This window comes from Styela clava, chromosome 7, assembly GCF_964204865.1.
Source record: "Styela clava chromosome 7, kaStyClav1.hap1.2, whole genome shotgun sequence".
Classification (NCBI taxonomy): Eukaryota; Metazoa; Chordata; class Ascidiacea; order Stolidobranchia; family Styelidae; genus Styela; species Styela clava.
The window spans coordinates 1,831,569-1,857,041 of record NC_135256.1 but is presented as its reverse complement, the minus strand read 5'-3'; the positions used below and the strand labels follow the sequence as shown (position 1 = coordinate 1,857,041).

The window sequence follows — 25,473 nt, the reverse complement described above, 5'->3', positions numbered from 1 at the left end:
CATTAAAACAATTGAGACCCTAGTATGGGATTTTGTATGGAACAACAAACAACCCACGGTAGAGAGGAGAGTCTGCTGTGCAAGGAAAGTTGAAGGAGGTCTGAAGGCCATGGATCTGTGTAGTCAGATTAAAAGTCTACAAGTTAGATGGATTTGGAAATTATTAAAAAGTGATGAGGCTCCTTGGGCAAAGAGAGCGAAACAATTTATAAATAGATACCATCCTAAAATAACAGTGACAAATTTAGAAATACTACATCTCTCTTTGAAAATTTTAAGGAATAATAACATTCCTAAGTTTTATATAAATTCGGTCAACATATTCAAGGAACTTGATGTAAAAACGAAACAAATCACCACTAAACAACAAATATATGATCAATACATATGGTGGAATCCAGCCTTAACATGGTTGAATCAACCAGAATTTATAAATAATTGGATAAGAGGAAACATTTTAACATTTGGCCATCTGTTCCAATATGACTGTCTTGAAATAGCAATCAAAATTTGGGGCATAAACAAATGGAGTAGTATGCGTGAAAATAAAAAACTTGATTGTTATAGGAAAGTAGTAAAAGATTCTGTACAAATTTTAAAAGCCATAGCATCAGGATGGGCTAATGTGTTGAATAGTCAAAGTAATGTTCAAACAGATTCCAGTTCAATATATTCATTTGAAAAACTTCCAACCACGAAATATATGTATAATCAAATTATAAGTAAAAAGATAATGGAAGTGACAAAACAAAAAGGTTTATCAATTAAGGAATATTATGGACTGGAATTTGATATTGATTGGAATAACATTTGGGTTCATGGAATATCTAAAATTGTACAAGTTTTATGTTGGAAAATAATTCATATGGCATTACCTACTGGAAATAGAACAAGGCATTGGACAGAATATGATGATGGTCACTGTGTGTTGTGCAATATTAATATCATTGAAGACTGTAAACATCTATTTTTTGAATGCTATTATGTTAAAATATTTTGGGATTGGTGCGAGTTGCATTTTAGTGAAAATAATATTGATACCATTATTGCACAAAATACATGTGACCTGTCAGTTATTATGATAGTTGCATGTGGAAAGGCAGCTATTTGGGAATTCAGGAATCAGATAATATTTGAAGATTTGGATAATTTCCAATCAGTTATGAGAATAATTTTTAAATGTAAAATTAGAGGGATGCTGAAAAATATGGCATCAAATATGAAAAATAGCTTTTTGGAGGATGGAAGAATTGAAAACTTGTTAGAAAAGTCGGTAATGTCATAGCTTTTGATAGTACAATTTTAAGATTGACTAGTATTGATAATATTGACTGTTTTTATAAAAAAAAAAAAAAAGTTAGGAAGTCTCTAACGTTAGATCAAAAAAAAAAAAAAAAAAAGTTTTGGGAAGGTTAACTGCATTGCATTGCATAACATAGACAGATTAAATGAAAATCTAGTAGCATGATAGGTTTTTGAATTTTCTGTCTAATTTTTTGAAACCTTCTCTTTTTCCATGCTAAAATAAAATAATTAATTATATATGTACATAAAAATGCTATATTTATGACGAAATATGGACAATCTTCAATACAAACGGATATATGACGAAAAATGGATTATCATCACTGGGTTTGATATGTATTAATAATTGTTTATCCAACTGTTTTAATTTTCCTCAAGTACCGTAATTGGAACGCAATACATGCAATTGGTTTCCAAAAAACAAAAAAAAAATAAAATTATATAAAACAAAAACTGAAAATTTAATTGGCTTCAAAAACATAATTAACCCTTTCCATGCGATTTTTATTTTTTATTAAATAATCGTATTTGCTACGCCGACTTTATGCATTTGTACCCCCACAACTAATCGATCGACTAACGAAAAAGTAATGATCCTCTGCTGCCCACTGACGGCTCGTTGGAAAGCTTATTTAAAGAGCTTGCAATTGGCGATTGAAAAATTTTTTTTTTTTTCAAAAGGGGTGGTCTGAGTCACAAACAGGATAGAAAAAAGACATTTTTTTTCTTGGGTGTTGAAACTTCAAGCCGTGATAAAAAATAGAAATATTCGCTAAATCCTTTACTGTTACCGCTTCTTGGTTGGCAAACAATAGCATAATATTACTGTAGCAATTTCGTTATCTAACTCAAAATACTTTGGTAGATGGAAGGGATAATATGTCTTCTATTACCACCCAAAAAACACCGAAATTTGCATAAATCAAAAACACTCCCTCGTTCCGCCGCAAATAAAACTCCCATGGTAAACGAAAGCGAGATTTACCGTCGCTTATGTTAATCTCGAAGAAGGCTTCTTATCAATAAACTAAAACCCGGAAAAACTAGACCAACAGTTTGCGACCGATTGCTAAATAAAACAGTGGAGTACATCAACGTACCCGCCGCAAACTAGCGAGTTTTGTCGTGGGTACGTATACGTGCCCACCGCACGGAAAGGGTTAAATAATTCCATATTGACTCTGGAATTGAATTTGGCAAAAAAAAAAAAAAAAAATAAAAAAAAAAAAAAAAAAAAAAAAAAAAATAAAAAAAAAAAAAAAAGTTGCACAAGCGACTGCTTATTAGAGATGTCGGGGATTTAAAGAAATATTTTTCAGTTTCAGTTGGATTTTAGGGAAACTGACAATTGGAAATGGCGTCGAGCAGCCGTGTCTCAAAAGAAGAAGATGAGTTAATGGGGAAATATAGGTAAATATCCGATTTCTCTTAGACTTCAAAGCTTGTTTTTCTTCGGGATAGGATTATTTATCCTGCTGGAGATGAAAGACAATAAGATGGCTCAATCATATGGCGAACCATGGTCTCTTATCTGGTTACCACTTCATGTCGGGTTTGGAATTAGCTAATTCTGTAATTCATATGACAGAATGATTTAATTTAGTTTATTTCGATTTTCAGTTAAAGAGTTACAATAAAAAGAGGAGCAATACCCAAATATAGGGGACAATAAAAAATACACTTTCACTGTGTGAAATGAATGGCTGTATATTTTTTGTCTATTCAATCAGGACGTTTTTACTTCTCGTCTCATTCCAAAGAACTGAATTTAGGTCACATTGTGTTGTGGCCATAGTATTTTCAGGACAACATGGCAAATGTTATACTCTGAAAAAGAGATTAAAAAATATTATAAATAAATAGGTGCTCTTTAAGCTATTCCATTGTTTGAAGCAATATTTAGATAAAAGCTACAGAAGTTTAAAAATCCAAATGTGAGTTTTCCTCATTTTCTTATATCAGGTTTTTGAGGCTTCGTGCTTTTGGTCTAAAGTTCTCGTGATCAAACTTTTAAGATATATTTAATTGAGCAATTCTTTCTTGCTTCAGTAACATTGATGAATATGGTTTCATTCGAGGCAAGGATTTTGATTACAAATCGTACGAAAACTTCTTCTCTGAGTACACTACAGTCCTCGCTAAACGAGCAGCGAGATGGAATTGGCTACTTGACGATGGGGCAAAAACTAAAATAAAGACAGACTTCAGAGGTAATAATTTTTTTCAAGTAAGTACTCATGAATGAATAAAGATATTGTATGCAATCACAGGTCTCGGTGGTCAAATAAATAATTCCTTTTTAGTTGTTGATTGCCATGGGTTTAGCCGTGCGTGTGAGAAATCGAAGGATGCGTGTTCTCTAGAATCAGTCAGTTTGTACTGTTATAAATTGTACTGTTTATTGTTGGCTGTTTCATTCCACTACTTTTCAGACTGGTGGACCAACCTTCATTTTCATTTGCGTGCCACAATTTTACTTGTTCTAAATTTGTTCTTTTTGTCTTTTCAGTGAAACGGTTTTGTCGAAAAGGAATTCCCATGCAGTTCAGGAAAATGGTGAGATATTTTTATTTTTGGCGTGTCTGACACCTTCAGCTAATACAAGGTCTCTGCAAGATGCCACTGTTATGTAAATATTGGAGGTGGTAGAACTTTATTAGCTGGCTTCATCGGACAAACTATTTTGTCAGTACATGTTGAAGATCTCGGGTTCGAATCCCATATCCACCACCTCACCCAGGGGTTATTAAATGGGGTAAGAAATGCCAAACGGGAAAGATTTATAATTCCGGTGCTGCCAACAATCAGTAGCTACCTATACAGAGACTAATCCTGAGGTAAAGCGATAGATATTATGGAAAATTTTACAGATTTCGAGCTAACCCAGTGTTTCCCGACTTTTTTCAGTTCGGTACTTTTATTGCCATTTCTCAGTTCAAAGCTCACTTTTATTGCCATTTTTTTCTGCGCGACCCACAATGAGATGTCAATAGTTTGAGAGAAAAAAACGATGTTTCCCCACATAATTTACTTTTAATGCGAAACTTGATTTTGCATATTATCAGGCCAAGTCTGATAACGATGCATGATTCTAATTGTTACATTGTTACTTATCGATTTTAATCGGTAAGTATGTTGATAGGTATTTGTCTGTATGTCTGTCTGTTAGATGCACGCGATATCTCACGAAAGCGAGATTGAATCTGCTCAAGATTTTGCATGTTCATTCATCATATCTCGGACCAGAAGCCTATTGATTTTGGGCGAATTATGTTGTATAATTAGCGAGTTATTAATTAATTAGTAATGAGGCACAAGGTGTCACTATGGAGTAAGAGCGCTGTTTTCGGGGATCCCCTAACTTTCGGTCGATAAGTCTTCGGTCTCTGATCGATATTCTCGTTTCATAATTGTTACATAATGATAATGATAATGGCATTTTCCCGGTCTTATCGAAAACTGTAGTCACCCACTGGTTAGGAAGCACTGTGCTATCCTACAAACAAGTAAATTACCCATTATTTCCCCTTTTCACAGGTATGGATGAATATCAGCGGAGCTCAGAAACGTTTGGATAAGAATACAGGACTTTATAGGAGGCTTGTCAATGATTATCAAAGTAGGTTGAGATTATTGAAGTTACTGTTCCGTTTATTTATACAGTATATTGTTTTGACCGACATGATTGATTTAGTCAGCAGCGCGACTGTCTCTGCTCTAATATTCAATATGTATCAAGTGTGTATTTAGGTATATTCTTGAGATAGAGCCCATTTTATAGTTACAGACAATGTTTTTTCTCATTTAGTCTGATATTTGTTAGGTATATTTATGGCGACTTATGTCTTTGTATCATACTGCACTCGGTTGGCAATACTCGACTCATAACCGTTCTGAAATTCAAACCTACTGTCTATGCCAGTGTTTTCAAATGGTGAGGCGCACCCAACAAGGGGAGAAATTTTTGAGACTCGTAACTTGTTTTGAGGAGAAGTGAAGCCAATTAAAAATAAAAATCTATGTTAGATTTGATCTTGGCCTATTTTGGATATTTACATTCCTTTATTTTGGATATTTAACGTGTTTTTTGAATAAACACACTTTCGCCTTATTGTCTCTTATTTGTATCTTATTGTTAGCTACTTATTTTTGAGGTATGGCGCGAGACTTTGAGAACTGGTCTATGCGCATGCAGCTTGATAGTCCTCTATACGGAGAGGGTCATACAAATGACGATGGGGAGCAGTTGTCCACTATCGAACATCCTCTCTAAGCGACTGTACCAACTATTTTTCCAGCTTCAGCATCAGATGAGAGTCTGCTAGACGCCATACAGACGGACATAGATCGCACGTTTCCAGATAACGTCCACTATCGGTCTGGAGAAACTGCTAAGAAAGGAAAACGACCTGAGCTTGACAGAGTCTTGACTGGTGTTGGAAGATATAAAAAGGAAATTGGATATTGTCAGGTATGGTGGAATGATATACGTGACTGTCATGTTATTCTAATTTTCGCTTCACAATACTTGAAAGGGAAAGTCTGGAGCAGTGATTCCCAATATTTTATGGCTTGTGGCCCCCTTCCGAAGGTTTTTAGCACTGCTTACCCCTGTTTATCATTCCAGTGGCATTTATAGTGTTATTTTTATTGATAGATGCCGATTCCCATTAGGTTCATGTAACTTCAAAGTGAAAACCCTTATCAAGCAAAGAACGGAGAATTTTCTTGTAAAAGGAAAAGTGAGATCAGTTTTGTACATAGCATTGTGGCCTCCCTCCCACCGCTCGGTGGCCCCCCAGTGGGGCAATGAGCTCCCAGCTGAGAACCCCTGGTCTGGAGTATTTCATCATGTTTTTGTACTATTACAATACTCACATGCAATGTTCCCTCTAATAATAAGTGGGCCAACAACAAACTTTCTCAACCTGCCAACCGAGCACATTGTTACATTACATTGAAATACGTCTGTGCGCAGTAAGTCTATGCGTGCGCGCGGCCTCTGAAAGCTCACACGCGCACACCTTAGAGGGAATACTGCTCACATGCGATATCACAATCTTAAAGCCTAATTACAGGGTATCTCATCTCATCCACATAAATTTATGCGATATGAAACACATAACATATTAAAGCGAACCCTTTGAAAATCTAATAATATTGTTCACCAGGGTATGAATTACATTGCGGCATTACTCCTATTGATAATAGATGATGAAGAATCCGTATTCTGGTTGATGGTCACGCTATTGGAAGACATTCTTCCGCCTGATTACTATACAAACTCTTTGGTCGGAATAAGAACTGACATGGAAGTATTAGGAGATCTCGTGAAGTAAGTCATAGTGGAATTTGTTTCAGCATTAGGAATACGCTGACTGCACTTTTGATTACCCTGCGTTCATTTATATAGAAATATACCATATTCCATCTTGTTGGGTTTTCTCTACCATGGGATAAATATCAAAATTCTATGTTATCTATGTATATTTATTTGCTTATTCTCTTAATTATATTTGTCTGTGGAAGTCTGATTTTCGTTCTGCCCAAGGGTGTAATTAGATAGATCGAACTATTGAAATCCTGAACTTCTGTACAGAACTCCTGTACTTCTGAATACCTAAAAAGCAGTCTTTATATTTATTTTCAAATGAATTTTAAAAAACTTCGAATATCCATCTTCTGCAGGGAAAGAAACCCAGCAGTATCATCTTGTTTTGAGCGAGAATCGATCGACTGGGTTCTGATTTCATCTAAATGGTTTATATGTTTGTACGCTGACATCTTGCCTACTGAGGTAGGTTTACTAATAAGCTTGTACCGATATAGCCAAGATATGAATGTCTGGGGTCAGAGTTCGCTAAACATCTTATTGATTATTTGACCCGATATCCTTCGGGGTGGTCCAAGGTTGTGGGCTCCACGGGCCACAAAAATGTTTTGGAATTGGTCGCGGGCCACAATAGTACCAAGAATAGGTAAATAGTGCAATACGAATTAAGCACTTCTATTGTGTAAACACATAGTTATCAGGTATTGCCAACCCAGGCTAATGGAATCCGCATTCGATGTTTAGTTTTCTATCATGCCTATATTGTTAGCATATATTCCCGACCAAAAAGATAGAAATCCAGGTAACAATTTAAACTGCCCATCACATCATTCAACTTCGCTAGTTGCTTCAGCTAGCCATCATACTAGTCAATTCAGTCACAGTGGTGATAGTGATATAACAACAATATGCCAAACGATTTTTCTGGTTTATTTTACAAAAAGCAATTTAAAATACGTTATTTTGATTACTCTCCAGATGCAGCGTGGGCCACAGATAATGGAGCGGCGGGCCACATGTGGCCCGCAGGCCTGGGTTTGGACCACCCTGGCCTAAGTCATAATATATCCGACATTCAAAATATTATTCCAAAATTAATTATTTGAAAATAATAGATTTATTTCGCCATCCCGGTAACTCTCACCTTGTACTGCGCTATGCCATATTGTGAGCTTATGCTGCATTCAACGGTTTTGAGACAATTTCAGTTTTGGAAAAATGCACATATGACACTGCAGAAAATACAAGCTAAAATCGGTGCAGCTTTAAAATCGAGGCCAAAAGATGGCCCTGTGGTCCTTAACGACGAAGATCAAAAACATCCAATTATGAAAAATATGACATAAGATACTGTGATTTTAGTATGCCAATGTCCGGCCGATGCTGTAGTCAGAGTATACATATCTGAGCAGAAGTACTTGTTGAATAAGGCCTGATTTGGAATATATCACAATTTTTTTCTTCGAAATATATTTGTAATTGTCGATTTATTTGGCCAAGCCTGCGATTCTTTTTATGTACTAGCATCAGTAGCATGCCACTGTGCCGAATTGCCTTTGAATTCAAACAATGTAATGAGCCATTATTGTGTTTTGTCATTGCTTCACTGTTAAGACAAGCTTTCTATTTCCTCCAATACTAATTTTAATCCCTAGGCAACCGTCTTTACGCTTGAGTGATTATTCTATTATTAATCTCCTTAGGGATTAAATGTATGGTAACCAATGGCTATTCCTTTCATAATTAAGTTGGAATCAATAATTGTTTATGTATTATTACAACTGGTATAGTTAGCATGAATATATATATACAGGGTGTTTCAACCAAAATAAATGAAACCATTTAATTCAATTACCAATTTTGTTGGTTTCATTAATTTTGGGACACCCTGTTTATATCTGTTCCAATCTTTATATATTGTTAGGCTTTACGATGGCCTAGCGCTTAAAGCTTCAGACTTAACTTTGTTGTCATCTCTGATTCAAATTTCTAATAAAAACAATTTCAAATATTTTATTCATTTTAGAATAATAATATGTCCAGAATTTGTATAAACTTAAATTTCTAGAATCTGCAGTCAAGTCATTTCTGAAATCAAATAATCAATAAAACATGGGTTACACATTCCGGGTTATCTCACCCAGAGTGCAATAAATTGAGCAAGCAAATGAGCAATACCTAATCAGGAATGTTCATAAATAATAGCAGCATATTGTTAAATGTATGGATATTTAAATGCAGCTGTAGATCCTTGATTTCACGAATAATGTAAAAGACGAGAATATCGGTCAGAGTTCGAAGACTTATCGATAGAAAGTTAGGGGATCCCCCAAAACAGCGCTCTTACTCCATAGTGACACCTTGTGTCCCATCACTAATTAATTATTAACTCGCTAATTATATGACATAATTCATCCAAAATCAATAGGCTTCTGGTCCGAGATATGATGAATGCACATGTAAAATCTGCAGCAGATCCAATCTCGCTTTCGTGAGATATCGCGTGCATCTAACAGACATACAGACAAATACCTATCAACATACTTACCGATTAAAATTGATAAGTAAAAATTGTTTAGTTTTGTGTTGAAAACATGCATTCATTTTCAGACTGTGCTTCGGATCTGGGATTGCTTATTCACGGAAGGTTCAAAAATATTATTTAGAGTTGCATTGCAGCTCATTAGTATCAGAGCAGATAAAGTAAAGCTTGCTGATGACATGCCTAGCATCATTGAAGCATTTCGTGACTTCAATAAAGATGATGCCGCACTTGAATGCCATGCCTTCATGCAGGTTGGTGGTTACTGTATGTGACATATTTTTAATACGCCAAAATTAGGATGCCATTGTTGTATTCCAACTAGAGCGTTGGTTTCGAATCAATTTACAATTGACTCTGACTATGGGTTAGTTAAAATGTGGCACAAATCGGGATCTTGTTTCAGAGTTATACTCTCCAGGGTAGAGAACTCCGAGTAGGTAATACCGTACAGCAGGGATGTGCAAACTGCGACCTGCGAGCCAAATGCGGCCCACAAGAAAAAATTGTGCGGCTCACAGAGAAGTGCCAATTCTGAGTTATATGTGCCTGTTTTAGTTCAGTTAATCTGGTACGTGCGAGAAATTCCAATATCTTGCATCACAAAACCTATACCAGTACTTGAGTGCCACTGTCATATTAGCAGAACTAGGTAGCAAAATACACAATGTTATAAAAGTCGGCATGACAAAGTCTTTACAAATTTATGCATTTTAACTCACCATTTCTGCAAGAACCTTTAACAATGACGTAAGAGGCTTGTCTATATCCTAGTTTGAATCGAAAATGTTGAACAACCATGCGTCTGGTACAGCGGTCATCTTACCGGTCCTATACTTCCCATCTCTTGGTCCTACCCTTTAATTACATCACATCCGGCAGGTGTCAGCAGTCATCTTACGTGTCACATGGCAAACTCTGGTAAGGGGTCAGAGGTCACCTTGCCCGTCGCATGGTAAACTCTGGTAAAAGGTCAGAGGTCGCCTTACTCTTCACATGGCAAACTCTGCTAAAAGGTCAGAGGTCGTCTTACCTGTTGCATGCCAAACTCTGATAGTGGGTTAGAGTTCACCTTACCTGTCGCATGACAAACTTTAGTAAAAGGTCAGAGGTCATCTTACCTGTCGCTTGCCTAACTTTAGTGAAAGGTCAGAGGTCGCCTTACCCGTTGCATGCCAAACTGGTTAAAGGTCTTACTGGTCCCATACCAAACTCATTTATCCATCTTTCAGGATTGCTTTGTTGAAAAAACTCCACTTCGTATGTCTCAGATCAAGAAATTGAGAAAAATTCACGAAAATAAATTGAAAAATGATGATAAAGAAGTAGAAGCAAGGAGAAACAAAAAGCAATAATCGTTCGAATATTTTATAAAAGCTTTTTTTTTACTTTTTGCTCAATTACAATTCTGTGAAATAATGAAAATCTATTTTAAATTTCAATCACAAAAAGCCTTGAAGCTCAAATTAATATTAGAAATATTAGAAAATTAAAAAGCCCAAAGTCTTTAGAATTTATATGTCGAGCTATGCCATAATTACATTGAACAGGAATACTGTTTGTTAATCAGTACCAGTATAAGGTGATGAACATCCAGTGGTAATCAATATAAACGCACATCACCAAACTGAAAATGATATTTTTGATTCTTTTACTCATGTTCTGATCGGCCTGGTATATATAAATCGAAGGAAACTTATGGATTGCCTGTCATAGCCTACTAGCAATTCCAATGACTCTCAAACTTTCATGGTCCAGGGCTTCTCCGAAGAACTCACAACCTTTTTTTCCATGACCAGCAATGTCCAACATGACTATTTTGGTGATTTATAACTCGCGCTTTTCCCTCCGAACGCGGCCCTGTACAAGCAGTAAGGGGTTACTATTATTCGGTGAAATACCTCATCTCACCAATAGTGTGATAGATTTAGAGGCAATGCAGAACCGGAAATATTCCTTGTTATATGTCATCACAATACAATCTTTTTTTGAAGCGAAATGCGTGAATAAACGTAGTAGAAAAATACTTGACAAACGCCTCCTGCCATGTCCAGCATACAAATCATGACAATCCTACGGACATTGTTTAGGGTAAACATTTTTATCTTGAAATGGTTTTCTAGATTTTTAATTATGTAGGTATCAAACATGGCGTTGTGATCATTTCTGCCATTTTTTTCAACTATATTTGTGATATTGCTAAAATTTATGTTATTTAGCCTGGGGATGGGTAATTTAGAATTGAGTGATTACTTCAAATTTAGAAAAAAAATAAATGATCTTAAATTAGGTGCTCCGGAAGTATGTGTACCAAGATGGCGCACAACCTGAACATAGTATGTGTATTAGGTTGTGGTTCAGGTTGTGCGTCATCTTGGGACACATACTTCGGAGCGCCCTGAATTGTCTGTACCTACTATTATGCCAAATTGACTGAACTCCAGTAACTTTGAACCTTTGTATGTATGCATATCTTTGGTAAAATGAATTCAATATTCCCAATCTTCCAGCTGTCTCATTTTCTTAATTTGTAAATTGAGGAATCTTTTTTCTTGAAACATTTTAATTTGAGCACAAACCTACTTCTTCAACATATATCTCTTTATAACATAAAACCTTTATTTCTGTAACGTGTATCTACATTTGATTATTTTTTTTTTTATATCTGTTGTATTTTTAAAATATTTACTGATATCCAAAATGAATGTAATCTTTCAGATCCCCACTCGACTGTTTAAGCTTTTTCAATTTCTAAATTGAGAAATCTTTTTTTTTTCAAATATTTTGGTTTTACATCGTACCAATCTTCTTCAACATATATTTCTTTATAACATCAAACCTTTATTTCTGTAACATGATTCTTCACATTTATATAATCAGCTGTATTTTTGAAATGGTTTGTGATTATAACGTGGAAATAACCTATATTTTGGTGCTCCCGAAGTATGCGAACCAAGATGGCGGACATCGGAACGTAACATGGGTAACAGGTTAGGGTTAGGCGATAATTTTTTTCCAATTTTCCTTATTTTAGTCCTATTATCAGTTCGAAGACTAGCCAAGAGCCTCCCGTAGTATTTATACCTAAAATTATGGCCTAACCCTAACCTAGTACACATATTACATTCCGATGTCCGCCATCTTGGTTCGCATACTTCGGGAGCCCCTATATTTCTGTAACACTTTCTTTAAAATTTTTTTTGTATTTTATAATCGCTGTATTTTTGAATCATTTAAAGATATCCAAAATAAACGTAATATTCCATAACCCCAACCCAACTATTTAAGCTTTTTTTCAATTTCTGACTTGAGAAATCTTTTTTCCTCAAATAATTTCAATTCAAACCCAATTCTTCAACATAGGTTCATTTCTGTAACATGTTTCTTAAATCTTAATTTATTTTATTTTATAATCACCTGTATTTTTAGAATATTGTCTATAAAGTCTCTGGGCATGTTAATCAATTGATAATTTTATTATGAAGAGATTTTATAAACACCTTACAAAAAGTTCAATTCCTTTGTGGTTGTGTGCAATATAACTTTGTGGTGCTACGTGAACAAACTGTTGAACTATTAACAAGATTCGGGATTTGCAAGACGAGAAAAGGGTGAATGTTAAAATTGAATTGAAAAATTTATCCCAAAAATTTTGGTGCTTGTTAAGCCGGTGACTATTCAAAACTTGAAGCCATATTCACCAAACTATTGAAAAAAAAATTCTCGTCCAACCGAACAGATTTTTGTCAAATTCTTTTTATTCTGTATTTTAATGAAAAATATTATATTTTTTGCTGCAACTATTTTTACTCGTTAATTTGCAATATCTATCTGACTTTTGAATATTTTTTGCAATGAACTTTTTGTTAAATATCCACTGCTGGGTTTCCGTTATTTTTTTGCATTTCGATTCCAAAATAAATTGAGGCAAATACGATGGATATTATTGTTGTGTTTATTTTGAATGATTGAACCAGTTCAACATACTTTAGGCTTTAGCAGTCCAGCTTTGATTGTATGTAATGTTATAGGGATAAATAACCAATTAGACCCAGGTATATAACCTTGCAGCACAAAGAGATTGTAATTACATAACATTCAAAATTCTCACTTCTCCATTGGCCACATAATTTTGTTTTGTGTGTTGCATTTAGCATTTTCCACTTTACTAGTCCAAGAGGTGTACAACCAAATCAACACCTTCTTTATGGAAATTTTCTTCAAGCTGGGTTCCACAAACTTACTCAGAAGTAAATAGACTTGTCACTGAGTTTTGAATACTGTCAGAATAATAACTCCTGCCCGGGGCGGATGGCGATCGAGCAATCATGGTGGAGTTCAAAATAAAGATTATTATCCCGGAGAGAGAGAAGGAAGGCAATAAGACGGCTTAACAATATTGGCAACCACGGACTCTTCTTGTCCGATTACCAGTCTATGTCGTCGATTTGAGATAAGTCAGTTATTTGTTTTCAGAAACATAGGCTGGATGGTGGAGGACATGTACTAACTTACAACGGCGAAGAGTCCAGCAATCCTCTAGCACATAATTTTTTCTCACAGGATTGAAATCGCCAACAATATTTCCTATTCATCGATGTTATTTCATGTCCATCTCGAATTTATTTTTGACCTTAACCCTGCTCCCACTACTATCAAACTAATGCCTGGTGCTCTCATATTAATATATTGCAATTATATTATAATTAAAAGCAAGTAAAAATAAGACTGCATAAGATTTCAAAAAAAAGTTACAAATACAAATGAATCATAAAAAGTAATATGGCATCATTTACTGGCATGTGATGTACCACGAATCTGGTGTAGCTTCAGTCAGTAGCTATTGTCATTTTAGCGATTGCTCATAATTTCGGTCAGAGAGGAAGAGTCATTTTCACTTTCAAGTAAGAGTGCTCCCGAATTATTCGTATAAAGATGGCGCACAACATGAACTTGTATATGTACCAGGTTAGGGTTGTTCAGGTTGTACGTAGTCTTGGTACGAATACTTCCAGAGCGCCCGAGTGAGTCCTCATGACCTTTCTCGAAACAATTTTTTCTATCATATGAATATATTTGAGCTGGGAACCACTGCACTGATATTTACTTGTGGGATAAGATGTAGTAAGGGCTGGGGCGTCTAATAAAAAACGAGATGATATGTGACAAGATAAGATTTACATTTATCCAGGGGAAAGGAAAGTCGATAAGACGGCTTAGTCCTATGGACCACGGCCTTTCGTTCGGTTACCAGTCTAGGTCGGGTATGGGATTAGTTAGTTACTTGTTTTGAGATGAGTAACTTGTTTAGAGATGCATGAATTGATGGCGGAGGAAGCCAAACCGACCAGCAGTTACGTGAACCAACGTACGACAATGAGGAGTCCGTTTAGCAATAATCAACCCCGCATTGGATTCAACCTGCGAACCCTTGCAGGGTAATCAGCGATGGCAAGCGTATTCCTAACGCTGAATCAATGTTGGCAAAAGTTAAAAGGAACACAGTGAATGATTAAACAGTGATCATTTAAAAAAGTAACACAGTCACATATACACATACGGTAGAACATACAATGTCACACATAATTAGGAAAGAATAAGGTACGGTAATTTCTAATTTGCTTTACACAATGCAGCAGAGCGACAAACAATGAATGCACATGGAAAGAGTTTACCAAAGATAATTTTTCTTTTAAAATAGGCAGCAAAATTCAGGATGATATATTAGGGTTCCATAAGACTTTGAATAAATAAGAGCAATAGACCTATGGTGACTAGCTGACTACTTCCATCTTACTGATACTCGTAATTTTAATTACATCCACTGAGAAATTTTAATTGCATTTTTAAATTTAAATTTGATATGTTCAAGAGAAAGGGGATTTCTTGCCAACAACAATTTCACTTCGTGCCCATTTTTACCAAATTTAGTCAAGCGTGCCTGATTTAGAAATATCATAAGAATATAACATCGGGGAAATTAATTTTTATAAGCACTACACCTCGCATAAATGAAAGAAGAACACATTCTGACCTCTCTTTGATTAACTACATAGTCTAGGTATCATGGTCAAGAAGACAAGAGAGCTATGCTCAAATATATGGACACGTACGGTCACATAATTTTGATGACGTCATAGCGAAAAAAAAAAGTAATAGCCTTCTTTATTTTTATCTTTAACCACTGAAAATTTCAAAGCAATTGGTCCAGTATTCGAAGAGAAAAGCGACTTTTTAAAAACGTGTCAAAGAACAACAACAACAACATAATATTGAAACGATCGTTATGTCCACTACGTGTCCAATAATTGAAACGAAAATGAATATGCAACAAACACACCAAAGGAAATGAACAGCAGCGAAGAGTCCAGTAACTGACACAAATGAGCTGTACTATCTATGCAAAGTGAGATTATTTCCATTTTTGAAGGTGCTCCCAAAGTATGTGCACCAAGCTGGTGCACAACCTGAACATAGTATGTGTACCAGGTTAGGGTTCAGGTTGTGCGTCATCTTGGTTCATATACTACCGGAGCCCCTTTTTTAAATAGTTGAAAGCATGCATAGGATAACACTAGTTATCCTTTTAAATATCCCCGCAATCAAAGACATAGTCAGAATGCCAGTAAGTGCACAAAACATCCCCAATCATCAATCTGATTAAAGCTAACCCGAAAGCCAAAAGAACGAAGTCGGTAAGTAGAGACATAAACACCTCACAAAGCATAATGCAGAATTTGAACAAAATTGCCACACATTTGATCAACAACATCATTAAATTGTATGGGATGCAGATTAACTTCAGTATGAAAAGATAAAAATAATCAAATAAATTAAATCTTTCAAAAAACCAATAGCAGATATTGGTCAGAATGAACTCCAGAAAAGTTGGACTATATTTTATATTGATGGTTTGTTTTTCTAGATTTAATTTTTGATTTTTTAAAAAATAATATTTATTTAGTGAAAAATATATAAAATAAACTGTAATTATAAAACATAGTACTTTCACAAATATAAGAAAATATTTAATAATAAAAGCAGAGACTTGGTTTGAGTGATTTCTGTTTTGGACTGGAATTGCATGCTGTGTAGTAACCCGAGACTGGGGGTTATTCGCTGGGTTTGCTACTACAGTTGACCTCTGTGCTGGCACTCTTCTTCTTGCCTGATTGCTAGCATATGACTGTGAGAAAATAACAATGGTGTAATGCGAGTTTCATATTTTATACGTGGAGAGAAAAGTTGATACGATGGCATATACACACAACTTGCCACCAGTTGATAAGATACGCTCGCTAAAGCAATTCTGATTAGCCTGCGTGAATTCGCAGGTTCGAATCCCATGCGGGGATGGTTATGTGTGGAAGGATTGCTGAACTCCCCGCCGTCGTAGGGTGGTTCACGTAACCGCTGGTCAGTTACGGCTTTCTCCACCATAAAGTCCATGTTTCCGAAACCAAATAACTAACTAATACCACACCCGACAAGGACTGGTAACCGAAAGAGAGGCCGTGGTTCGCTATATGGTTGAGCCGTCTTATCGGCTTTCTTCTCCCCGGGATAAATATGTAAATCCTATCCTAAGATGGCATATCCACACAACCCGCCATCACACCTCTTACCATGAGTTCTACAACATTTTTAGCATGTGTGGCGGGACTGGAGTTGTACTATTTTTTATTGTTTATTATTTTATTTATATTTCTTGTCTGGGTATTGCATATGCATTGGTGTGTGGAGTCTGAGCCCTAATTCGCCCAATAGTTGTATTCAGTTACTCGACTCCAACCACCACTGCGTATGTGAACTGCTTCGAATTCGCAGTGTCTTTCTTTTTTGCTTTTGCTGTCGCTGAGTAAGGACCGTATATTGTCGCTCTTATATTATCTGCTTTAAGCGTGGATTTTACACTATTTTAATAAAGTCTCTCCGTTTGCATCGTGAACTTCGAACCTATTTGTGTGTCTTTGCAGCACATTGGATCTTCTGAACTAATTATTACAGTATTACTAGACTGTATCAGTGGCGAGCACCTACCGGTATTCCGGTTAAGTCGTACCGTTGCACATGGACCCCATAACCATTTTTTGGTCTGGGCGGACAATTCATGATTTAATCTAAAATTGGAAAAAATATTTAAATTGGAGGATTTGATGGGGCCCATCGTTTCCGTACAACGAAAGATCTCTGGCATAACCCTATACCTCCTTATTCATAGTGTAATAAATTGTGTGATGCTAGTCCTTCAAAAATAGCATTCCCCTAGGACCTATGTATCAGTGGCCGCTTGTACATGAATGGCTTAGTGGTTTGAAATGTATTATCGTATTTCCCGGCGATTAAGTCGCTTTTCTAGACCCTAATTATATTGGGCGAGTGTGGTAATTTTCAATTTTTCAGAGTCGGCTTATTATTCAATTCGGGCCATAAAATATCTTAGCATCCCCCATAACGTCCCCATCAGGTCAGTTTAATTAGATCAGCGTTCTCGGAGCTGTGAATATGGAATTGCAACGCTGTGATTATCATATTTGAAGTTGCCACATTTGTGTGTGCATCACAGTGAACGACTATTACCGATACACGTGGGATTGCAATTCGTGAAAACCGTCAATTGTTGATGTCAGCGTGATGTCTTATTTAGGCCGTAAACAGCATTTTACATTCTAATTCACAAATTTTTCTTAACATAGGCTTTGTGTCGCGAGGACGACCATAATTACTTTATTGTTCCCAAACAACCATGGACGGATGGCACTTGTGAGATACGAGTTATCACATAGATACGAGTTATCACATAATCATGTGTGACGAGATGCTAAGATAAATAAAGAAGTGAATACGTGATCCAAATCTGGCCACGAATCTGGTGTAGCTTCAGTCAGTAGCTATTGTCATTTTAGCGATTGCTCATAATTTCGGTCGAGTCTTTTTCACTTCCAAGTAAGAGTGCTCCCGAATTATTCGTATAAAGATGGCGCACAACCTGAATTTGTATGTGTACCAGGTTAGGGTTGTTCAGGTTGTACGTAATCTTGGTACGAATACTTCCAGAGCGCCCGAGTGAGTCCTCATGACCTTTCTCGAAACAATTTTTTCTATCATATGAATATATCTAGGCTGGGAACCACTGCACTAATATTTACTTGTGGGAAGAGATGTAGTAAGGGCTGGGGCGTCTAATAAAAAACGAGATGATATATGACAAGATAAGGTTTACATTTATCCAGGGGAAAGGAAAGTCGATAAGACGGCTTAGTCCTATGGACCACGGCCTTTCGTTCGGTTACCAGTCCAGGTCGGGTATGGGATTAGTTAGTTACTTGTTTAGAGATGCATTAATTTGATGGTGGAGGAAGCCAAACCGACCAGCAGGTACGTGAACCACCGTACGACAATGAGGAGTCTGTTTAGCAATAATCAGCCCCGCATTGGATTCAACCTGCCAACCCACGTAGGGTAATTAGGGGTGCGAAGGCAAGCGTATTCCTAACGCTTAGCACGATTCGCCCCGGCTAAATCAATGTTTAAAAGAAACACAGTGAATGATTAAACAGTGATCATTTAAAGAAGTAACACAGTCACATATACACATACGGTAGAACATACAATGTCACACATAATTAGGAAAGAATAAGGTACGGTAATTTCTAATTTGCTTTACACAATGCAGCAGAGCGACAAACAATGAATGCACATGGAAAGAGTTTATAAAAGAGGCAGCAAAATTCAGGATGATATATTAGGGTTCCATAAGACTTTGAATAAATAAGAGCAATAGACCTATGGTGACTAGCTGACTACTTCCATCTTACTGATACTCGTAATTTTAATTACATCCACTGAGAAATTTTAATTGCATTTGTAAATTTAAATTTGATATGTTCAAGAGAAAGGGGATTTCTTGCCAACAACAATTTCACTTCGTGCCCATTTTTACAAAATTTAGTCAAGCGTGCCTGATTTAGAAATATCATAAGAATAACATCGGGGAAATTAATTTTTATAAGAACTACACCTCGCATAAATGAAAGAAGACATATTCTGACTTTTCTTTGATTAACTACATAGTTTAGGATTCATGGTCAAAAAGACAAGAGAGCTATGCTCAAATATATGGACACGTACGGTCACATAATTTTGATGACGTCATAGCGAAAAAAAAAAGTAATAGCCTTCTGGAGAAAATTTTTATCTTTAACCACTGAAAATTTCAAAGCAATTGGTCCAGTATTCGAAGAGAAAAGCGACTTTTTAAAAACGTGTCAAAGAACAACAACAACAACATAATATTGAAACGATCGTTATGTCCACTACGTGTCCAATAATTGAAACGAAAATGAATATGCAACAAACACACCAAAGGAAATGAACAGCAGCGAACAGGCCAGTAACTGACACAAATGAGCTGTACTATCTATGCAAAGTGAGATTATTTCCATTTTTGAAGGTGCTCCCAAAGTATGTGCACCAAGCTGGTGCACAACCTGAATATAGTATGTGTACCAGGTTAGGGTTCAGGTTGTGCGTCATCTTGATTCATATACTACCGGAGCCTCTTTTTTAAATAGTTGAAAGCATGCATAGGATAACACTAGTTATCTTTTTAAATATCTCCGCAATCAAAGACACAGTCAGAATGCCAGTAAGTGCACAAAACATCTCCGATCATCAATCTGATTAAAGCTAACCCGAAAGCCAAAAGAACGAAGTCGGCAAGTATAGACATAAACACCTCACAAAGCATAATGCAAAATTTGAACAAAATTGTCACACATTTGATCAACAACATCATTAAATTGTACGGGATGCAGATTAACTCCAGTATGAAAAGATAAAAATAATCAAATAAATTAAATCTCCCCAAAAACCAACAGCAGATTTGGGACAGAATGAACTCCAGAAAAGTTGGACTATATTTTTTATCGATGGTTTGTTTTTCTAGATTTAATTTTTGATTTTTTAAAAAATAATATTTATTTAGTAAAAAATATATAAAATAAACTGTAATTATAAAACATAGTACTTTCACAAATATAAGAAAATATTTAATAATAAAAGCAGCGACTTGGTTTGAGTGATTTCTGTTTTGGACTGGAATTGCATGCTGTGTAGTAACCCGAGACTGGGGGTTATTCGCTGGGTTTACTACTTCAGTTGACCTCTGTGCTGGCACTCTTCTTCTTGCCTGATTGCTAGCATATGACTGTGAGAAAATAACAATGGTGTAATGCGAGTTTCATATTTTATACGTGGAGAGGAAAGTTGATACGATGGCATATCCACCCAACTTGCCACCAGTTGATAAGATACGCTCGCCAAAGCAATTCTGATTAGCCTGCGTGAATTCGCAGGTTCGAATCCCACGCGGGGATGGTTATGTGTGGAAGGATTGCTGAACTCCCCGCCGTTGTAGGGTGGTTCACGTAACCGCTGGTCAGTTACGGCTTTCTCCACCATAAAGTCCATGTTTCCGAAAACAAATAACTAACTAATACCATAAATGGAGCGGAATAAGTGTAGCACCAACAGCTAAGATATGTTTTTGACTTGCAAAAACTATATTGACGCAAATTTTATTTTTCGAAACAGCATATTTCCGTTTTATTCAATTTAATTAACTTTACCAGTTCAGTGAGGAATCACTGTTCTAGACAATCCCATACAGAAATATCTAACCTCGCATTTTCTTCCCAAGAGTTGAATGAGTAGCAAACTGTTAGGAATGTCATCGATGCTCTTATAGAAGATTGTTCGACATATCGGACAAACTAAACTGAGAAAAAAAGCTGTAACATGACTTTGCTTTAACATTAAGAAAGAGTAAAAATTTGGGTATATGTTTAGTATCTCAATAAATTTCAAGTTTGAAATTCTAAACCAAGGCTTCTCAAACTGGGGCCCTGACCCCCTTTCGAGTGGTCACACAGCTGTCCTTATCAAATGTCATTAATAATGAACACCATTCCCCTCAAATACATCAATTTTTGTCAAATTAATTGTGATTTTTTTTGTATTTGACTGTAATGCATTCCTTTCTTTGACTTTTATTCGCTGGTTTTTCAATATTAAACATAGCATATAAAATAACTGGAATTCTATTGAAGATATTCAAAAAGGGCACAATCATGGGAGTTGGAGACAGCTGTCCTAAACTAAGAGTTTTCAGATGGACACCCAGTAGCGCAGCCAGGGGGATGATTGATTGATTTGGGGTCGAAACCGCCCCCTTTGTGAATTTTTTCGAAAACTGAATAAGTCGCCAATAACGCATGCAATTGTATTTTGCTAAATTCGTCGATTGTTTTTATCAGCGTGACGTTTTACATACCAATTTACATTGGTGTTTATTCTCTCTAAATTGCAAATTTTTCAAATTTATGCCACGATAAGGATGATAATTTTATATATTTTTGTACCCGCACATAATTGTGAATCTGACTAGAGGTATTAAACGTTCATCGACGGCGAGGTTCTAAACTTTCTAAAGACAAATGAAGGAATGAATCCGTGGTGCAAATTTTTTGATTGAAAAGCGGCAATATAAAATACTGAAAATAAAACCGTAAACAATAATAAATTTTGTTGAGGCCCGCGACAGTCTAAAAATGCTTTTCTACGCACTGAGAATGGCAAAATTTCGTGTGCCTACGGCTAAGCATGTTTTGCCGGCGTTTAGAAACATATGTCACTAAAATCGAATAACGGTCATTTGTGAGCGAGATTTACCTTTTTATCCATGTCTTAAATTGTCGTCGAGGATTTTATTGTTAACATTATACAAGGTTGAGAACGCGACTTTCTCCCGGGTTGTGATGATATATATATAAGATAAACATTTTTATTTTTACGTCCGGGTATTGCCGTGGTAGGCTATATCAGAATGGTGATGCTTTTATTTTGTCAACGCAACCTCAAGTTAAATTAAAGACCATTAAATTAATAGAGAAAGTCATTTTCAATTTACCCGTATCGGTCATGGATAAATTACTTTGCACAACAGAAAATTCATTATTCGATAAAAAAGAAGGCCCTTTCAACAAGTGGCGTAATGGCGGCGACTTTTCCGCGTGGATTTCGAGCGATGAATATATATTTTTGATTCACTGATGTACTTTACTTGTATTTTCATTGTATGAAATAAAATTGTAAATAAAATTGAGATTTTTTTAACGACGATACGTTATCAGTTTATCACATATTTGTAAGCCCAGAGATCGCCGTGGTATTTTGGGAAAGTAACGTTTTTATTTTGATATGAGAAGACGCAACCGTAAGTTACGTTGGACACACTTAATTATTATATGAGGACGCTTTAGAATTTCGTAGTTATTATAGATTGAATATTTCATGCAATAGAAAAAAAAGTATACGCCTTAAGGCGGCTCTTTTAACGAGCGCGTAATCGCGGTGACTGTTACAGACGACAATGGGAATTTTCGATTTTGAAACCTCCCCCTCCAACTTTTGAAAAACCTGGCTGTGCACCTGTGAACATCGCTTCCGACCCGCGAATATCCTCCCACTTCTAATATTGGCCCCCAGCCAATCAACTCTGGGAACCACTGCCCTATATTATCGCATAATAGCTGAAGCCATTCACACCCATAAATCATGAAAATATTACTTTAATACCTACTTTCCCCCATCGGCAATCTTTTTAATACAATCCAAGCAAAATACATGTTGGCAAGGAAGCATCTTTGGTGTCCTGGGACCAGATGCCTCGTAAGGATTTATACAGATTGTACATTCCAACAACTCTTCCACTGCTTCCTGTGCTTGGACTAAATTCATTATCAAAGTCTTGTGGATAACAGTTAATAAAACTGTGAAAAGAAAGAAAAACAAATGTTAATAAAGCAAAAAGATGTGACTAGGGGATAAACATAGGCGAGGTGGTCTTCTTGTAGTTGGATAGGATTTACATACTTATAGAATGCTTAATCATATGGCGAACTACAGTCTCATGCCCGGTTACCAGTCCATGTCGGTTATAGGATTAGTCAGCCAGTTTTCAGGGACACCCTACGGTGGCAAGGAGTCCAGCCATCCTCTCGCACATAATTAAACCCTACAGCAGGGGTCGGCAACCTACGGCCCGCGGTCTGGATCCGGCCCGCGGAGTAATATATTCCGGCCCACGACGCGTCACTGAATTATAGTAACAAAACAGCTGTTTTGACGATTATATTCTTTACGTAACAAAATTTGCTGTGAGACACGTGTGGACTAAATTATATTATAACCTAATGAGTATATAATTCAAAATTACTTGTTTAATTAGCTTATAATTTAATTATGTGCGGCCCGTCAATGCAACCTTCAATTGGCCCGCGAGCGTCAAAAGGTTGCTGACCCCTGCCCTACAGGATTCAAACAAAGGAAGAGTAAACTGGTAATCGGACGTGAGGCCCACGGTTCGTCATATGATTAAGCCGTCCTAACGGCTTTCCTTTCCTACAGGATAAACATGTAAAACTTATTTTGTCTAAATATGAAAATTCTATTCTAAAACCACCAAGCATCAGCTCACTTTCTCAATAAATATGTAACGAAAAAATTGTGAATAAGTGGAACTTTTCTGCATTTAAGAAGATACAAGATTTTAATTTCTTGTATCTTAATTTCGACACTATAAGCTACCTACCGCTTACCTTTACGCCAAGAAGATATTCGATGAGCACTACAAAATCCATAAAATTTTGTGACAAGTGAGGACGACTGTCCAGACTTTACGACTGAAGAAAAGAAGACTGCAATCGACAACATAGGTCGTAAATACAGGTGCGACCAAAATCCATGTTTGCACTCTACGCAGACAACAGTGCGAGGCACGAACTCGCAAATATTTAATCTTCGATACAGTTTGTCAACGACCTCGTCTTTGCGATGGAAGATGCAAAAGCAAACGCTATTGAAACTCTTATTACGGCCACCGCGCTCAAAAACTACGGCACCGTATTCGCAGTTATGCTCAATCAAACATGTGTCAACCCAATAACACGTCATTCCTTCCCTATACCATAATGCAGAGTTTTCCAAACTGGGTTCCGCGTAGCTATGGGTTTGAATAAACCTTTTTGGTGAAACTTGCGGACGATAATCTATTTGTGCCAGAACGGGCAATAAAAAAAACCTACATGTGTGATGCAGCATTTTCCTCTCTCACCAGTTTGTTGACATAATACAGGTCGAGATTTGCCGCAGAGCCGGACCTTCCGAGTTTGCTTGTCACAAATTGCTCCGAAAATAGATAAATTGTGCAGTGAAAAGCAACCTAATCCATCGCATTGATGTCGTTTGTTGTGTAAATAAAACATTATTCTTCCTCGTTGCTAGGTACAGGAAATGATACGGCACAGAAAGGGGTCCGTCAAAAATAAAATTATGAAACAGGGGTCCGCGGCCCAATCTGGCTCAGAAACAAACTTGAAGCTTGAAGAAATGAGAAGTATTTCTAAACAATAGCATTCAAATAATCACATCGATGAAATCATATTGGTGAAATAATAATAATATGCAACAATTGTAAAGCCAGGGCTGGAGCAGAATAAGCTTAGGTTGTCAGGACATTCTTATCAAGCCGTAAGATACTGCAGATCAAATTACAATAACATATCAATTAGAGAGAAATTTAATTTATTTTTTCGTCAACCAAAACAAAATAAGAGTAATCTTAATAATGTAATATTCATGTAAATATATATTTCTGTTCAATTCGCTGCAGAAAGAGATGGAATAGAGACTGAGCCAAGGGCTGGACTGCTTCCATCCGCCTTTGTATAACACACAACACCAAAATATTATATTGGCTATATAATATTAAATTGTCTGGCTCGGCGGTGTGGCGCATCGTGCCAAGTAAGCGTTAGGAATACGTTTGCCACCGCTGATTACCCTTCGTGAGTTCACAGTTTCGAATCCCATGCGGGGATGATCATGTGCGGGAAGATTGCTGGACGCCTCGCCGCCGTAGGGTGGTTCACGTAACCGCTGGTCGGTTACGGCTTCCTCCACCACCAAGTCCATGCTTCTGAAGACAATAACTGGCTAACTAATCCCATACCCGACCTGGACTGGTAACCGGACGAGAGGCCGTGGTTCTCCATATGGTTAAGCCGTCTTATCGGCTTTCCTCTCCCCAGGGATAGGAAAGTAATAAAATCTATTTGCCGGGCTGATATTTCATATTATGACTGAAGTTCATAACTGAGAACAGAGATTCAGAAGCATAATATGTGGATGAAAACGTGAAGAGTAATGCAGTTGCGAAGTTTTTATGACACGA

At 36.5% G+C, this 25,473-nt stretch overlaps 2 protein-coding genes across 4 annotated transcripts; one reads left to right on the top strand and one right to left on the bottom strand.

The window, feature by feature from the left end:
• Positions 1 to 2,555: 2,555 nt before the first annotated feature.
• Positions 2,556 to 13,120, top strand: LOC120328772 (growth hormone-regulated TBC protein 1-like). The gene is made up of 9 exons (XM_078114544.1): positions 2,556 to 2,715; positions 3,355 to 3,515; positions 3,815 to 3,861; positions 4,843 to 4,924; positions 5,604 to 5,776; positions 6,477 to 6,640; positions 6,994 to 7,102; positions 9,248 to 9,433; positions 10,412 to 13,120. The coding sequence occupies exons 1-9, from the start codon at positions 2,660 to 2,662 to the stop codon at positions 10,532 to 10,534; spliced, it is 1,101 nt and encodes a 366-aa protein (XP_077970670.1). The 5' UTR covers positions 2,556 to 2,659; the 3' UTR covers positions 10,535 to 13,120.
• Positions 13,121 to 18,046: 4,926 nt separating this feature from the next.
• Positions 18,047 to 24,767, bottom strand: LOC120328419 (uncharacterized). 3 transcript variants are annotated; one of them, XR_013477399.1, is made up of 4 exons: positions 23,840 to 24,767; positions 22,818 to 23,011; positions 20,862 to 20,958; positions 18,047 to 20,388 (listed from the first exon to the last, which is right to left on the bottom strand). XR_013477399.1 is itself a non-coding variant. In XM_078114781.1 (4 exons), the coding sequence occupies exons 1-4, from the start codon at positions 24,339 to 24,341 to the stop codon at positions 19,789 to 19,791; spliced, it is 1,389 nt and encodes a 462-aa protein (XP_077970907.1). In that variant the 5' UTR covers positions 24,342 to 24,767; the 3' UTR covers positions 18,047 to 19,788. The 3 variants fall into 3 exon arrangements, 2 of the variants coding, with proteins under 2 accessions (XP_077970907.1, XP_039250830.2); XM_078114781.1 differs by having other exon boundaries at positions 22,822 to 23,011; XM_039394896.2 differs by lacking the exon at positions 20,862 to 20,958 and having other exon boundaries at positions 22,822 to 23,011.
• Positions 24,768 to 25,473: the final 706 nt, after the last annotated feature.

What these genes read in the sequence shown, in the direction of transcription:
- LOC120328772 (XM_078114544.1), top strand. Translation starts at nt 2,660, where the DNA reads ATGGCGTCGAGCAGCCGTGTCTCAAAAGAAGAAGATGAGTTAATGGGG. An exon ending in GAGTTAATGGGGAAATATAG is followed by an intron (nt 2,716 to 3,354) that starts GTAAATATCCGA and finishes TTCTTGCTTCAG; the next exon opens with TAACATTGATGAATATGGTT. An exon ending in CCATGCAGTTCAGGAAAATG is followed by an intron (nt 3,862 to 4,842) that starts GTGAGATATTTT and finishes CCCTTTTCACAG; the next exon opens with GTATGGATGAATATCAGCGG.
- LOC120328419 (XM_078114781.1), bottom strand. Translation starts at nt 24,341, where the DNA reads ATGCTGCATCACACATGTAGGTTTTTTTTATTGCCCGTTCTGGCACAA. An exon ending in AATATCTTCTTGGCGTAAAG is followed by an intron (nt 23,012 to 23,839) that starts GTAAGCGGTAGG and finishes TTCTTTTCACAG; the next exon opens with TTTTATTAACTGTTATCCAC. An exon ending in AAGATTGCCGATGGGGGAAA is followed by an intron (nt 20,959 to 22,821) that starts GTAGGTATTAAA and finishes TTTTTTTCTCAG; the next exon opens with TTTAGTTTGTCCGATATGTC.